At 53.3% G+C, this 15286-nt stretch overlaps 1 protein-coding gene across 13 annotated transcripts in view; it reads right to left on the minus strand.

Annotated features, from left to right (window-relative positions):
• Positions 1–15286, minus strand: part of CFAP46 (cilia and flagella associated protein 46) — a 140365-nt gene that overhangs the window by 13850 nt on the left and 111229 nt on the right. For 10 of the 13 annotated variants that reach the window (XR_006887714.1, XR_006887716.1, XR_006887715.1 and 7 more), the window contains exons 45-54: positions 12726–12823; positions 12078–12154; positions 10972–11102; positions 10308–10432; positions 9341–9420; positions 7628–7789; positions 1475–1548; positions 1292–1352; positions 1185–1220; positions 504–606 (exon numbers count right to left, since the gene is read on the minus strand). Coding sequence is in view for 6 of the 13 variants with exons in the window: in XM_046655386.1 (XP_046511342.1) it covers positions 504–606; positions 1185–1220; positions 1292–1352; positions 1475–1548; positions 7628–7789; positions 9341–9420; positions 10308–10432; positions 10972–11102; positions 12078–12154; positions 12726–12823 (947 nt within the window). In the remaining 7 variants the exon portion in view is untranslated. Of the gene's footprint in view, positions 1–503; positions 607–1184; positions 1221–1279; positions 1353–1474; positions 1549–7627; positions 7790–9340; positions 9421–10307; positions 10433–10971; positions 11103–12077; positions 12155–12725; positions 12824–15286 lie in introns of those variants that run through there. The other 3 variants (XR_006887717.1, XR_006887718.1, XR_006887719.1) reach the window with 3 other exon arrangements.

Genomic DNA, 15286 nt, shown 5'->3' on the forward strand with positions numbered 1-15286 from the left:
AAGCAGCTCTCCTGAGAGTGGACCTCGTGTCCCTGGAATGAACCCGTCTCACTGGACAGGGGCTCTGGAAAGTGCTAGAAGGGCACTTCCCTGATAGCCAAGCACGCTCAGGTCCCCAAGGGCACCCACAGGATACTGTCCCTCCCCCCAGAGACCCAGTGCCTGTGGTTGGGGTACAGATCCTGTGCAGGACTGGCTGGGCCTGGTGCAGGGACACACTCTTGGGTACCCAGGTTCTCCTCTGTAAAGTGGGGATGAGGACAATGACACCCTCATCCAGGCACAGTGAGGACCAAGGAGCCCAGTGTGTGAGGAAAACAAGCCAGACCCCAGGAGCCTCTGTGCCAGCGAGGATCGGGGGTCAGGGCAGGAGGGAACCTGAGGGAGAGAGGGGGAAAAGGAAGGGACTGAGGACACCAGTCCCCCCCGGGGTGTGGCGCCCCCTGCAGCGGGCTCACTTAAACCACCCCCCAGGACAGTACCCTGAGAGCCCAAACGCGAACCTTGGAAAGTGTGTGCTGCCCAGATGTCCCACCCATCTTGCAGTGAACATGTCTTGGTATCTTTCCAAAATTTCCCGGGTTACGGAGACAGGAGTCAGCGTCTCTGCAATGAGAACTGAATGTTGACAACACGCAGGAGCTCTGTCACATGAGGAGCACTGGGGGCTGCGGCGGGCCCTGTGCCCTCGGTGCCTTGTTGTGGCGCCTGGGCCTAGAGCTCTCCTGGGGTGCAGGCCCAGTGGAGTTGATGTTTGCTGCTCACAGAAATGGAGTGCTTCCCTCCTTGTGGAGAGATTTTAGAAGCCAATGTAACAAAAGGAAAACCCAGGGCGTTAAACCCTTGGAGGGGCAAGGCCCGCACTTGGCTCGTGCACACACTGAGGCCTGAGCAGAGGGATGCCAGGCGCCGCCCCAGGTCCGATCTTCACATGCTGCTGTCCTGACTTGGCCGCAGTTGTGGGGGAGGGGCCCTGAGGCACACGGGCATCCCCGGGGCCAGCGTGACCCCAACCCCCCACAGGCTTTGTGGCACGGGGCAGCCAGAGGCGGAGGCCGTGGGCAGGACGTGGGGGCGGAGGCAGAGGCGCCTGAGGCACGGCACTCTGCCTGCGCTGTTCCGTGGGCGCTGTGGGTGGGGCGCGTGTGCTATGAGCTGCGACGAGGCGCGTGGGAAGTGCTCACCTATGCCCTGGGCCTCCTCATAGGGGTCCACGATGACTGGGCCTTGGTTAAGGAGAAACAGGGCCACAGGCTCGGGTGTCTCGGGCAGCGGCCCCGTCAAAGGATACACTTGAAGTCGTCTGAGGCGACTAAGATGCAGTCAGTGGGGATGACACGGGGCGTGCTGCCCTGCAACAGACAAGGTCCGTCGATGTGTCCCAGGAGGCAGTCTGGCCCTGCTGCAGCCAGGCAGGGGCCAAACCTCGGGCCCAGAGCCACCTGTGGGACCCCAGACACCCCGTCCCACCTACCTTCCAGCCCTTCTTTCCTGGACTTCTCTTCTTTAGCTCTTTGCCTTTGCCATCCTTCTTTTTCATGTTCCCTTCTGTTGAGGACAAGAAAAAGAAGTGGTGATGTTCTAGAACCAGATAGAGGTGGTGGTATACAACACTGTGAATGCACTAAATGCCACTCAATTGTTCGCTTCAAAATGGCTAATTTTATATTATGTCAATTTCACCTCAATAAAAAAAAACAAGAAGTAGTGAAGAAAAATGATTATAATTTTTGTAAAGTTGAAATGGCAGTACTTTCTCAAATGTGAAGACTCACAGGGCTGGGGGAGGCATGGGCCAGGAGACCTCAAGAAAGGAACAGTTTCCAGAGGCTCCCAGGCCCGGCTGGCTGACCATTCACACACCATGTTGAGCACCCACCAGTGTGCCTGCCGAAGCAAGCCTCATCACAGGGCCAGGTCCTGCCAGTTCCTCTGCCTTCTGCATAAGGATTTACAACCTGTCCCCTTGCTGTACTCCACTGTTCTGGTGGCTCGTAGATTCTTCTGGAGGTTCTGAGAGTAAAGAAGTCTCTTCCTTTCTTTCTGCCCTCATGTCTTTCATTTCTGTCTGCACTGGAAGGATAATGTGAGGCTCTCAGCCATGTCCCCACTTTTTTTGTTCCAACCAATTTTTGTCTTTTTTGTCTATTTTGTCTGCTTCTGTATTTATTGCAGCCTTTCCTAGGCTTTCTTCGGGATTTTCTGCTCTTGCTCTAAGTTCTTAAATCCAATGCTTAGTTTATAAGCTGCCAATGCTTTTCCTTTCCTCACATAAACACCTACAGCTACAAAGTCCTCCTGGGTTCTGCTGCGGTGACATCGCGATTGTCTTTGACATTCCCATGGCCATTTCTTCTGAGTCCCGAGTGACATTTAGACATGTGTTTTTAATTTCTAAGTGTACAGCGACTTAAGAAATCCCTTCTTAGGTCACTGGTTTCTAACTCAATCACACTGTGGACTCGGCCAATTCCTCTGATCATTCCACGATGTGCACTTGAAGGATGTCTCTACCGTTCAGATGCAGCTCCACCTGCTCGCCACGCCGCGGCTGCTGTTGAATGATCCCAATCTCCTCTTCTTCCTCTTTCCAGTTGTCTCACCTACCAGGAACGAGGGCTGGAGCCCCCCCAGCGGATGGACCCGCCACTCACGCCCGGGGTTTGTGTTACGTGTGCTTCACCTGCTCTGAGGCTAGTTTCTCTTCCTGATGAACTGACCGCTGTCCGGCTGTGCTGGCCCGTGCCCAGCAGTGCTGCAGCTGCACAGTCCTTCCCGCCGACAGTGACACAGCCGCCATTCTGCTCACTCTGCTGACCACGCTTTCCATTCTGTGGCTTCCTGAGGCAGTGTCCTTTTGGTTCAGGTGTGTCTCTGGTGAGCAGCACCTGACAGACGTCCTTCTAACCTCGCTGTCCTGTAGGGGCAGGTGTGGCTCATTGCTTTTTTCTGGTTAACGATCTAAATGGACTAATTTCCACCCCTGATGATTTACATCTATCCGTCTGTTCTCTGCGTGCCGCTCTGTCCTCGGTGCTTTCTAACGGGATGGAGGTACTTGGGTCACCTGTTTTTCTTATTCATTTTCCTCTTCGTTGCTTTGAAGTTCATACACCAATTCTATCTTTAGTGGTTATCCTCAAAGCCTTACCACGGATATTTAACACCCAAGCAGCATCCCTCCAGTGTGAACAGCCAAGGCTCTGACACATCACTGTGGGGTCTGCAGGATCAGTCCTCTTTGTGACCACTCAGGAATGTATTTAAAAAGACTTCACTCACATTCACTAGAATTTTAGTGAAGTTGTGTTGTGGTGAGAGTCTGTATTAGTTTCTCGTGGCTGCTGTAACAAATTACCACAAAGGCAGGGGCCTAAAACAACACAAGTTTATCATCTCACAGTTCTGGAGGCCAGAAGCCAAAAAGGGATCCCAGGGGACAAGATTCAGGTGTGGGCGGGGCTGGGTCCTCTGGAGGCCCTGCGGAGGCATCTGTGTTCCTCAGCTCATGGACCCTCCCTCCATCTCCAGAGCCAGCAATGTTGCACTTTCTTGGCCTCTCTGACCTCCGCCTCCCCCTCATAAGGACCCTTGTGATGACATCAGGCCATCGGGTCATCCAGGATCATCTCCCTACCTCAGGGTCCATCACAGAGTCACATGTGCATGGTCTCTTGTCATGTCAGGTCACATACTCACAGTTTCAGGACATCTTTGGGGGCTGTTACTCTGCCGACCCCATCACCTGTTCCATGCTCTCCCATTGCTGCTACAACACTGCAATGCAGGGCAGTGCGACAGGAAGGCCCTTTCCAGAAACGGGGTGCAGACAGTTGGGACTCAGGTGGAAAAGGAAACTTAGACCTTACCTCATACCACACACAAAAATCAATTTCAGATGGAGGGTAGATAAAAATGTGAAAGGCAAAAAAACAGACATATGAACAGCTTCAGGATCCTGAATTAAGAAAAGACTTTGGGGGAAAAAAAAACCCAAAAGCACCAGCTATTAAAAAAGATTGATACATTGGACTATATTGAAATGTTTTGATCATCAAAAGACCCCATTTAGGAGAATGAAAAGACAAGCTACAGTGTAGGGGGAGACATCTGTAGTTCATATAAATGACAAGAAAATTTACATCCAAATATATGAAGAAACTTTACAAACCTACAGAACAAAACACAGATAAGCCAGCAGAAAAGCTGGCAGAACACTAGAACAGGTTCTCCGCAGACGAGGACTTGTGAATGGCCAGCAAGAAACGAGGGGCTCCGCCTCACCAGCAGGCCAGCGGGACTTACGCCCGAGGCCCCACCCTAACCCCACATGGCCCCTCCTCGGTGTGCACCCGGGGAAGCGGCCTCTTGTGCCCCAAGAGGCTTCTAGGAGTGGTATGGTGTGTGTTTTCCACCCCTCACCACCTCCTTATTTAACCTGGTTTCTGTGAGGAGTGCATCTTGGATCTCGCATTTTTATTCACGCAGAGGAGCTCTGCCCTCTAACGGGGGTGCAGAGACCATTCACGGAGACTGTGATCATGGATGTGGCTGGGTTGAAATCTACCATCCTCCTATTTGATTTCTGTTTGTCCCCTCTGTTCTTTGGCCCCTTTTCCCTCTTTTCTGCCTTCTTTGGGTTCGTCGGTATATTTTATGATCACATTTTGTTGTCTTCATTGGTGTATTAGCTATAACCTTTTGTTTTGTTTTTGGTGGTTGCGGTAGGTCCCCCCTTCGGTTCATCACAGTCCACCATCAGGCCCTGTCCCACCGCGTCACGTACAGCAACGACAACATCCAGGCAGTCCTTCCACTTCCTGCCGCTCAGCCTTGTTCTGTCCTTGTCTCACATTTTATGGTTATGTTAGAAAACTCCACAACACATTGTTATTACTTTTTTGCTCTAAACTGTCAAAATCTCTTAAAGATATTTGAAAAATACAAAAAAGGTTTAAAATATTTACCCACATATTCCTCCTTTCTGGTGGTATTTATTTCCTTGTGTAAACGTACCTTTCCATCTGTTTTTCTCCCACCTGAAGAACACTCTTTAGCATTTCCTGTAGTGCAGGCAGGCCTGCTAGTGAAGAATTCTTTCAGTTTTTCTGTACCTGAAAAAGTCTTTATTTCACTGTTTTTAAAAGTTATTTTCAAAAATATCTCAATTGACAGACTTTTTCTTTAATAATTTAGATGTTGTCCACTGATTGCTTGCATTGTTTCTGTTGAGAAGTCTGTTGTCACTCTTGTATTTCTTTCTTGATCCACAATGTGTATTTTTTCTTTGTCTGCTTTTAGAATACTCTGTCACTCGTTGATAAACCAATAAATCATTGATTGGTTTTAATCAATCTGATTATGATGTTCCCTGGTATAGTTTTCTTTTTGTTTTTTGTGTTTTGGCTTCATGGAAACTCTTGGATCTGTGGGACTACAGTTTTCATCAAATTTGGGGGAAAAAATTGGCCCTCACTACTTCAAATATCCCCCCTCTTTGAAAATTGTGATTACAAGTATATTAGGCTGTGTGGAAGTGAATGACAGAAACCTCAACTCAACTGGGTGGGAGACATGCAGGGGGAGCCATCACCCCATCCCACATCCTCACAGCACCAAACAGGTACAGAGAACACTGCACCTCCAGCAGGAAGTACAACTACTTTACCATGAAAGAAGATTTCTCTCCACCAGGCAACAGCCCAGCCAATGAGAAATGCCACAGCTCAGCTAATGAGAAATGCCACAGCCCAGCCAATCAGAAACACCACAGCTAAGTCAATTAAAAAATGCCACAGATCAGCCAATGAGAAATGCTGTAGCTCAGCTAATGAGAAACGCCACAGCTCAGCCAATGAGAAACTACTGCTGCCCTGATCTTTTACTCTCCCCCAGTGGGCTTTCCTTTAGAAGAGCCCCTCCTTCTCCCCCTTTTCTCTATAAAAGCAGCTCCCTTCCTTTGTTCTCTTGATTTACCTGTGATTTGCCACAGCACCGCATCTTGAATTGCAATTCTTTTGCCTATCCCAGAATAAACTTGTTTTGAGATAAAATAGGTGAATTTGCTTTTTATGTTGCGAGCTGCTTGAACTTGTCCAACTGATCACTGATGCTTTGTTCATTTTTTACAGTCTTTTCCTACTGCTATTTCTTCAGGTTCACTAATCTCTTCTTCTGGTATGTCTAACTGCCGTTCATGCTACAGTGTATCTTCCATCTCAGACAATGTGCTTCATCACTAAAGTTTCATTTGCGTGTATCTTCCACATCTCTGCTTGACATGCTCAGTCTCTCCTCTCCCTCCTCAGACACATGAATCACAGTTATAGGAACTGTTTTTCACTAACTCTAGCACCTGCATCATTTCTGGGTCTGTTTCTGTTGATTGGTTTTTCTCTTCATTACGGGTCATGGTTTCCTGCTTCTTTGTATGCCTAATCATTTCTGATTGAATGTCAGGTCAGACATTTTGAATTTTACCTTGTTGGGTGCTGGATATTTTTTATTTCTATATATATTCTTGAGCTTTATTTTGGGATGCAGTTCAGTTACTCGGAATTAGCTTGATCTTTTTGAGGCTTGTTTCAAGTTCTGTTAGGTGAGGCCAGAGCAAGTGTCCCCAGTGCAGAGGCAATGCCCTGTGAGTTATATATTTTTTCATTCTTGCTAGTGGAAACTTGAACCATTCCCAGCCCTGAGTGAGCTCTGGAGACTGTCCTCTGCTCCTTGTGGGTGGTTCTTTCCCTGACCTTAGGTGGTTTCCTCTCACACCTGCAATGGCCAGTTCTCAGCTGAAGACATGAGGGGTCCTCTGCAGACCTCTGGCTCTCTCTGTGCAGCCTCCCCTTCAAGTACCTGGCTGCAAAGTCTAGTCTCCGTGAGCCCCAGCCCCATCTCCTCCACTCAGGGAGACCGTCAGGCTCTGCCTGGCTCCCTCCCTCCCCCGTGCTGTGGCCTGCAGACTCTCCAGGCAGGAAGCTTGGCCTCACCTGCTTGTTTCCTCTCTCTCGGGATCACTGTCCCACGCTGCCTGGTCTCCAATGTCTGAAAACCATTGTGTCATACGCTTTGTCTGGCTTTTTCATTGTTTCAGTTGGAAGGGCAAATTTGGTCCTTGTTACTTCATCTTGGATGGAAGCAAAGGTCTGATCTCTTTATTTTTAACTTAATTTGATATTTAGTGAGGTGCAACATACATGCAGAAAACTGAACAGAGCACCGGTGTACAGCATGGACAACGGTCAGCGACTGGGCATGTCTGCGCACCCAGCACCTGCGCCCCAGCCCCACGGCCTCGGCAGGTCCTCCCAGGCCTCTCCCTCACTGCCCTCACTACCTCACAAAGGAGTGATGGTGACTGGCTGTTTACTGCCCTCCCCTCCTTTGAAACAGAAGTTTGTGAGGGCAAGAACAATGTCTGATTTCTTCTTCAGTATGTGTTCAGCACCTAACAAAACACGTGGCACACAGGAGGTGTTTTATAAATACCTGGAAATGAGTGCCTAGAAAAATGCTGCAACATTTAATAATTATTTTTTGACAGGAGTTAACATTCTCTTATCATAAAAGTAACTTAAATAGTTCCATTTTAAAATTAAATATTAGTGTGGCTAAGGGTAGCTCTTACCTGTCTCCTCTTTACGGAGGCGATTCCACAGCATTTGGAGAGAAAACTCTCGTGACACAGAGGAGACCGTCCCTTCCCTGAACACAGAGAGACCTTCTAGCGGCAGCTCCAAAAGATGCCTGTCCACAATGAGGATGATGTTGTCTGCAGCCTCGAGATGAACTGTGGGAGGGAGGCACCAGCTAAAAGGCAGCAGGAGACAAGCTCCCAAGGATGGGACAAACCCGCAGGGGCGAGCCTGATGGCCCAAGGTCTGTGTCGTTGCTGAGGTCCTTTGGCTGGAGGTGGCAGCGCCCCCAGCTGGAGACATGGGAACAAGTCTGAGCTGAGCACAGCTGGCAGAGAGCCCGGGCCCCAGGACTTGCCGGCGCTCTCTTCCCTAGAGAGACCCTGGTTTGACGGTGCAGCCACCTCACATCTCAGACCTGGACTCGTTGCTCCTCTCTGGTTCTGAGGACCTGCCCTGGCTCGGGCAGCCAGTCCCAAGGCAGGTCCTGGAATGCCATGGCTCTTACTAACCAGGGAGCTCCCTTTCAAAGGACGAGGATAGTCCAGAGAGGGGTCATGGCTGCTCTGGACAGCTCCTTTAGAGGAAGCTTCTCCAGGTGACCCCAGAGCCCGCGGAGCTCCTGCCTGGCTCACTAGAGGAAACCTGCTCTTTTTGACAGGCGCAGCAGTCCTAAGGGGTGAGGCCACCAGACACTGTAGTTCACACAGTAAAACAAGTTTACTCAACACCAAGCGAGGGCCCTTCTTATCTCCACCTGGGGAGTTTTTAGGGCAGAATCTCAATTCACAAACGTGGCCTCAGGTAGGCAGACTCTGACCTCGCAACTGGAGTGTAACAGTGACCTGTTTTCCTAAGAGCCCCACACATTCTGGCACTGTGGAAGGGGGGCACCACCAGGCGCTTCTGGAATGGAAGTGCTTTTTGGTAAAGTAGCCGCCCCTTTTCCCTTCTGCTCAATAATTCATTGTGTGAGATAGAAAAGTAGACAAAAATAAAATAAATGAGCGATTTATAAAATCCTAGGCTCCAGGTGAAAGATTAAACCCTTGCAGACACTTAACGCTCATTTCTAGTTGTGGATTTGAGGGATGTTAGCACATTTCAAACATTTTTAAGCCCATCAAGTGAGAAAGAAGGGCTCTGTCCTGAAGGTGCAGAAACAACCATGAAGCCACCGGCAGCTCAGGCCCGGGGCTGCCCCCATGCGTGCTGACCTTCTCCTGGCATCGGGCTAAAAGGAGAGCATTCATCTTTTATTCATGAACTCAGTAGACCACTGACCCGGAAGGCCCACTTCGCCCTCCTGTCATCCGGGACGCAAGCTCCGGATGGTGACGCGGACGAGGTATAGGGCAAGGGTCGCACATCGTTACTGCTGTTCATACACATGTGTCGAGCTGCCGGGTCCCCAAGCAAGGGCAGGTCTGCTGGGTTACGTGGTGCTGTCCATAGGGTTGCACAAACCCCCACAGAAGGTGCTGGTCAGTGGCTGTGTGCACCACCTTCTGTGGGCCTTCCCCCCACCTGTGGGTGCTCAGCACCCTGGGAGACACTCAGAGGGAGGCCCCCAGGCAGGGCCTACCCAGCAGCTGCAGAGAGCCTGTCTCTCTGTGGAGAGCCCCAGCCTACGTGCTCAGCAGCAAGCCCTCCGCTCCAGAGGGCAGATGCCTGCGGCCTTCACGGTCTCCTCAGCTGCTGCTCACCCTGGGGCAGGGACGGCTTCCTCTCCTTGTCTTTGCTCTTTGATTTCCCCAAATCCGCGACAATCGTGGGGGCCTGTATTCTGAAAGTCAAAGGCATATATTCAGGTTTTAGAAATACATGGAAACGGCACACACAGAGATGAGAAGCGTCTCTGTGGACTGTCTCACTGTAAGGCCGTGCCTGCCACTCTCCACAGCTCATTTTCGGGGCCGGCCTCACTGCTGTGAGGGGCCCGGGATAACTGCGCACAGACGTGAGCAAGCAGGGCTCAGGACGGTCCCCGATCTACTGCGAATCCAGAGACTGCCGTGTGCCCATCCCCTCCGCCTTCTTTCCTGCCAAAAGTAGGTCAAGGGGCCCTGGCTCCTCAGCCCACATGGGGGCCAGGGGCTCAGAGGACCAAGGGGATACTGTGGGGGACTCCCGCAGAAAAAGTTTTAAGCAGAACCAGGACTTCTTCCCGACAACAGACAGGATGGAGTTGGGCATCCTGGGTGTGAAGGGCCTTTGCACATCTCCCATTTCAGTGGAACACAGTCCGAGTCAGCACAGAGAGAAGCCCACTGAGCATGCGGTGTCACAGTAGCAGAGAGGCATATTTCCACATGTGAACAAGATCAGGAAAACAGGTCTGACTTTCCACCCGTCCTACAGACAGTCACTCAGCTCGCACTGGGATTCTGGAGAGTTCTGGGGTCTAAGCTAGCCTTCAAGCTAAGCCCCCCGCCTGTCTGCTCCTGCCCCCGGGTGTCACATTCCCGACTGCTCCCTGCACTTGAGGGGACTTGTGGGGACAGAGAGACCCTGTGACCTCCCACCTGTTCGGAGGAGATGCCAACTTTGTGCCACCCCCCCGAGGGCCCTGGCAATCCGGCTAGTGCCTCCTCTCGCCCTCCGCGGCCGCCCTCAGTGCAGGGAGCTGTTCAGTCCCTTAAACAGCTCAGGCTGCAGCCCAGCGACAGGTACCCGGCTTCAGGGCAGCTGAGCAGCGGGAAGAGCGGCCTCAGATAATCCTCCATGGGCTTCAGAACGTCATCGCTGAGTCTCTGCACAGAGCTTCCCTCCCCTTCAAGGTGCGCGCTTTCCGTTTCCTGTCTCAACCCAAACAACAGCCTGTGAGCAGGGGGTGTCTGAGGGGACCTCGTAAAATCCCCGTGCAGCTGGAGCAAAGAGGAGGTCAGACTCCGCCAGGAAAAGCCCGGCCCCTGCCCTTCTGGAAACAGCCTGTGGCCAGGGGCCCAGCCCAGCAGCACAGGAGGGCTCCTTGCTCCCGCCTGCCTGCCTTTGGTGCCAGGGTCAGCCAGGCCCCCTGCAGACAGTGCTCCCTGCTGGTTCACTTGCACACTCCTCTGAGAGACCACTCGGGCACCCCTAGCCCCACTAGATTCCTCTGCTCGCATCGTGGAGGCATCTGCATCAGACTTAGCTCGAAGATTCAAAGAATTGGCCCCACCCTGGGGGAGCCCAACCTGGGTGTCTGGCCGTGCCTGGGTCTGGACGGCCAGTGCCCGCCACCCACCTGGGCAGTGGTCCTGGCCCAGCCCTCCCCACCCTGCCTCGCTGCAGCCGGACTGGGGGCCCTGTCCCTCCGCAGGGTGGGGGCAGCCCTGCAGCTGCGCTCGGGCCTCACCAAGCCTGAGCTCAGGGCCATGTCCTCACTGTACACTTCGGCCTGGGTCTGCTCCCAGAACTGCTGGGCCCCGGCCAAGAGGCAGGAAAAGGCGGCCGGACTCACAGCCACCCGAGCCACTTTGCAGGAGCCTGCGGAAACAGACACCACCGCTGTCCCAGTATGTGGCCTTGAACACCCGCCCTTCAGGACTTAGAGGACGGCAGGTGGGGACGTGTGCGAACACCCAGAATTATGAAAGGAGCAAACTGTGGGCAGAGGGCTTCTCCACACGGGCCCGCCTGGCGTCCGCTGCCCAGGAGGAGGCTGAGTGGCTGCGAGGCTCTTCCTCAGCCCCACCTGCAGTCACTGAGGTATAATCACCACCAGGGCCCTGCACCAGCCTCCTGGGAGGAAGCTGCCCCATCAGGGTGGGAGGATGGACTGGGAGAGGCAGGGGTCCCGGAAAGGCCAGGAGAGAAGGGAAAACTGAAACCATGTGGTGTTTGAAATGCACCAGGGCTGCGCTGCAGACACTGTGAGGGAAGTCAGCTCCAGGACACACGGCCAGTCCTCCTGGACCCCAGGGGTCCTGCCCAGAGACAGAGCTGGCTCATGGTCATTCACAATTTGGACTTGTGCTCATCGCTTTGTGGAAACAGCCTGAAGGATCCCCAAGAAATAGCAGATGTCTCTCCTGGTCCTGGAGCCTTCCTTCTTTTTAAATGAAATGGCGAGTGGGATTTTGTGCCTGAGGCGTGAGGAGGGAGGTGGGAGCTGGAAGGGGAGGCAGGCCAGGGTTCCATCCTCAGGATCACGGGCTTTCCCGGAGGAGCCTGGACCGCTGGTGGCTGGGACTGTGTACAGGGCTCAGGGCGCTGGGCGCCTGAGATGCAGGAGTCTGGGCTTTGCGGCTGCTGCCAGAGGCCGGGAGGCACATGCCTCTGTGCCTCGTTTCCTCGTCTGTCCCAGGCTCAAGGACTCCCCCCTCAGAGAGTTGCGCTGACTGGGGAGATGATGTGGGGGCAGATGGCCGGGATCGCAGCGCCTGGCGGGGGACCTGTGTCTCACTCAGCCACTGGCTCCAAGGTCGGTGCTCAGGGAGTCCCTGCTCCAGCAGAACTCACCCCCGACCTGGACCACCTTCCCTTTGGCTGCGGGGATGAACCTGGGTCTCTCGTAGGCAGCGCCGTACAGATGGGTCCTGTGAGCAGGATGCAGGGTGGGGTCAAAGCCCAGCTCTTGGGGTCCCAGAGGAGCCACAAGACGTCAATTCTGTGAACCACATGCACACCCAACAGGAGCCCCCTCTCCAAGAGCTCCTCGGCCAAGTCCAGACACAGAATTAAAACAGGCCCATCTAGGCACAGCCATCCACAACAGACTGACTGCAGCCCTGCTAGAGGCGGGCAGACTGCCTTCTCTTCAGACAAGCAAGAGTGGGTCCGCTCCACCAGAGCAGTGACCTTTGGACCAGACTCACAGGCCCGCGCTGGAGACGGGGGTGGCACTGTGGCCCCAGGCATGCCAGTCTGGCCATCATCATAGCAATTCTCCCTAGTCCCCTTCCCAGAGGGTCGGCCACCCACACCATCTCAGCTCGGAGCCCCCACTACCCCTGTCTGTCCAGCACGCTTACTGGGCCAGCGGGGGGATCTGGTGCAGCCCCGGCACACCTGCAGGTGTGGCAGCCCCCATGCTGTGTCCACACCGTGCAGCTAGCCTTCCTAACAGGATCGAGAACGAACACAAGAGCAGGAATAAGAAGGCCTTACCCGTCTTGTGAATGGTGTAGGAGGAGGATCCGAAAAGTAGGAGGAATTTCATTCAGGAGGTTAAAGTGTTGCTCAGTGACGCAGAGATTTTGCCAAGCCTGTGAGTGACAAACAGGAGTCAACTAGTCAACGGAGGTGTGTAGGCTGCAGGGACGGCCACCGCGCTCTGCAGGAGCGCCCAGTAGAGTTTTGTGCAGCCCTGGGCGCACTGGGGCGGGACCCCTGCAGGACTCCTGGCTGCCACAAGGGGGCAGCAGATGCAGGCGGAATCCGTGGGCTGCTTATTAACATTTCTCCTCTCCAGGTAAAGTCAGAAACTTGAAAAAGTGCAAATGCACCAAAACACAACAACGAGTGGAAAACCTCCAGCACCTCTTCCACCAGCAGTCTTTCCCTCTCTCTTCCTCCTGTCTCCTCCACACCACACATGCAGACACGCACACATGCATAGATGCTCACAGCCATGTCCCCTCTCTTCCTGGGCCTGTGGGCTGGGTCCCCCGGGCGCTGTGGGAGGCTGCGCCTCAGCCCACTCGCCACTGTGCCCTCTTTTCTCCTGTAGCTCACGCACTGACAGGTTCTGATGAATGTCAGGCCCTGTGCACCATTCAGGCTCCTCACAGTCCATAGCAGGTGGCTGGCAGGGGGGGCCCAAGGGTTCCAGCCGCCTGCTCTGCCTGTGGGGCAGCCCTCCCCCACTGAGCTGCGACTGCTCAGATGCACATCTCCCCACTTTCTAATGAAATGAGCTTGACCAGGTTTGCAAAAGCTGGCCAGCGTCCACACTCAGCCCATCAGAGTGACTTGGAACACTTGTCCAAGTGGGGTAGACAGACAGAAAGCGGTAACCATACACGGAAAGCTGGATGGATTTCCACAGTGGGCCACATCCGCGTGTGCAGAGAAGGAGACTGCCCACAGGGAACCAGGACAGACTTCTAGTAGCTCAGGGTGGCTTTCTGTATGCTGTCTGGCTTCTTCACCCAGCACCGGAAGGTGAGGTCCATCCATGTTTGTGCACGCGGTGGCTGACCCTCTTCCTCTGCTGCAGAGGATCCCATCTTGGGAAGGCACCACACCTTCTCTAGCCTTCTGTGGCCAGTGGCATCTGGGTCGTTTCCCTTTTTGGCTCCACGAATGCTGCTGTGATGGACACTCGAGTGCACTCTTTGGGAACCACATGGACGTGCTCTGCTGGGCACAGGCTGGGGGCGGCGTTGGTCCGTAGAACATGCGCATGTCCAGCGGCTCCAGGGTCTGCTGCACCCACCTGACCCACCCACCCCGACCAGTGTGCAAGAGTCCCTCCTGCTCCACCTTCTCACCGCCACTCGGGGATTGCCGCCTGTGTCCTTTTAGCTATTCTGGTGGGGTTTAGGAATATCTGAATGTGGTTTTAATTTTTGCATTTCCCTGATGACTAATGAACTTGGATGCCATTAAAAAGGTTTATTGGCCATCTGGGTATCTTTGGTGAAACTCAAGTCTTGGGATGTTTTCTGTTGGAGTATCTTTTTCTACTGAAAGGGAACTCGTGCTTTCTGTACACAGGATGCGAGCCCTTTGCAGGCACGTGTGGTGAGCATCTCCTCTGTGTGCCTGTTGACTCCCAGCACTGTCTTTTTGATAAATAGAGGTTCTTAATTTCAGCGTCATCCAATTTGTCATTTTTCTCCTCTCGTGGTAAGCGCCTGCTGTTTCCTGTTTAATGAATTTTTACCTACTCCCAAGGTATGGAGAGGTTTCCCCCTAAAACCTGGCCCGCTTGCCTTTCTCAGGTGGATCTGCAGCCCACCTGGAACCGCACCCCTGGTGGAGGCACACCCGCACATCCTCTCTCTTCCTTCACAGTCACCCGAGACATACATCAGGTGGTATGTGTGGAGGGGTCTGTCCTGGACTTTTTCTCATGTCTCCTTGGTGATTTTCTCTACGCATGTGCCAATCCCATGGTGTCTTAACTTCTATGCCTTTAAAAAGGTCTTGACAACTTGTACAGTAAATTGGCATTTCTGTGCAAATTTTAGAATTAAATTAACAGTTCTTAAAAATATATAAGCCTGCCGGGAATCTGATTTGGTTTGTGTTGGATCTATAGATTAATGGCCAGTAGGGGGTCTTCCTGGTTGACTCGGGATTTAGGCTCACAAGGCCCCAGGGGAATAAGGACAGGACTCACAGTGGCCAAGTGGCCAGCAGGGTGGTGCCAGGCGCCCTTCTCCGGGAGCGGTCCCTGCAGTGGCCCACCAGCTGTTCCCGGTGAGTCCTGTCAGCCTGCTGACAGGGCAGGTGTGGGGTAAGAGCTCCACGGCGGGCTGGATTGGGAGCTGGCATGGCTCCTGGGGTCCCACAAGGGACACACTCCATGACAAGGAGTTGTGGGCACATTGGCAATCATGAGTCACTTTTACGGAACACAGTGTTGACCAGGAACCCAGCGAACAGGGCTAGAACGTCAGGGAAGGACGTTTGTTGAAGTCTGGCCCACAGGGAGGACTGATGTCTGACAACACAGGCGTGGGCTGCCTCTCCATTTTTCCAGTTCTTCTCGAATTCGTTTG

This window comes from Equus quagga, chromosome 2 (genome assembly GCF_021613505.1).
Source record: "Equus quagga isolate Etosha38 chromosome 2, UCLA_HA_Equagga_1.0, whole genome shotgun sequence".
Classification (NCBI taxonomy): Eukaryota; Metazoa; Chordata; class Mammalia; order Perissodactyla; family Equidae; genus Equus; species Equus quagga.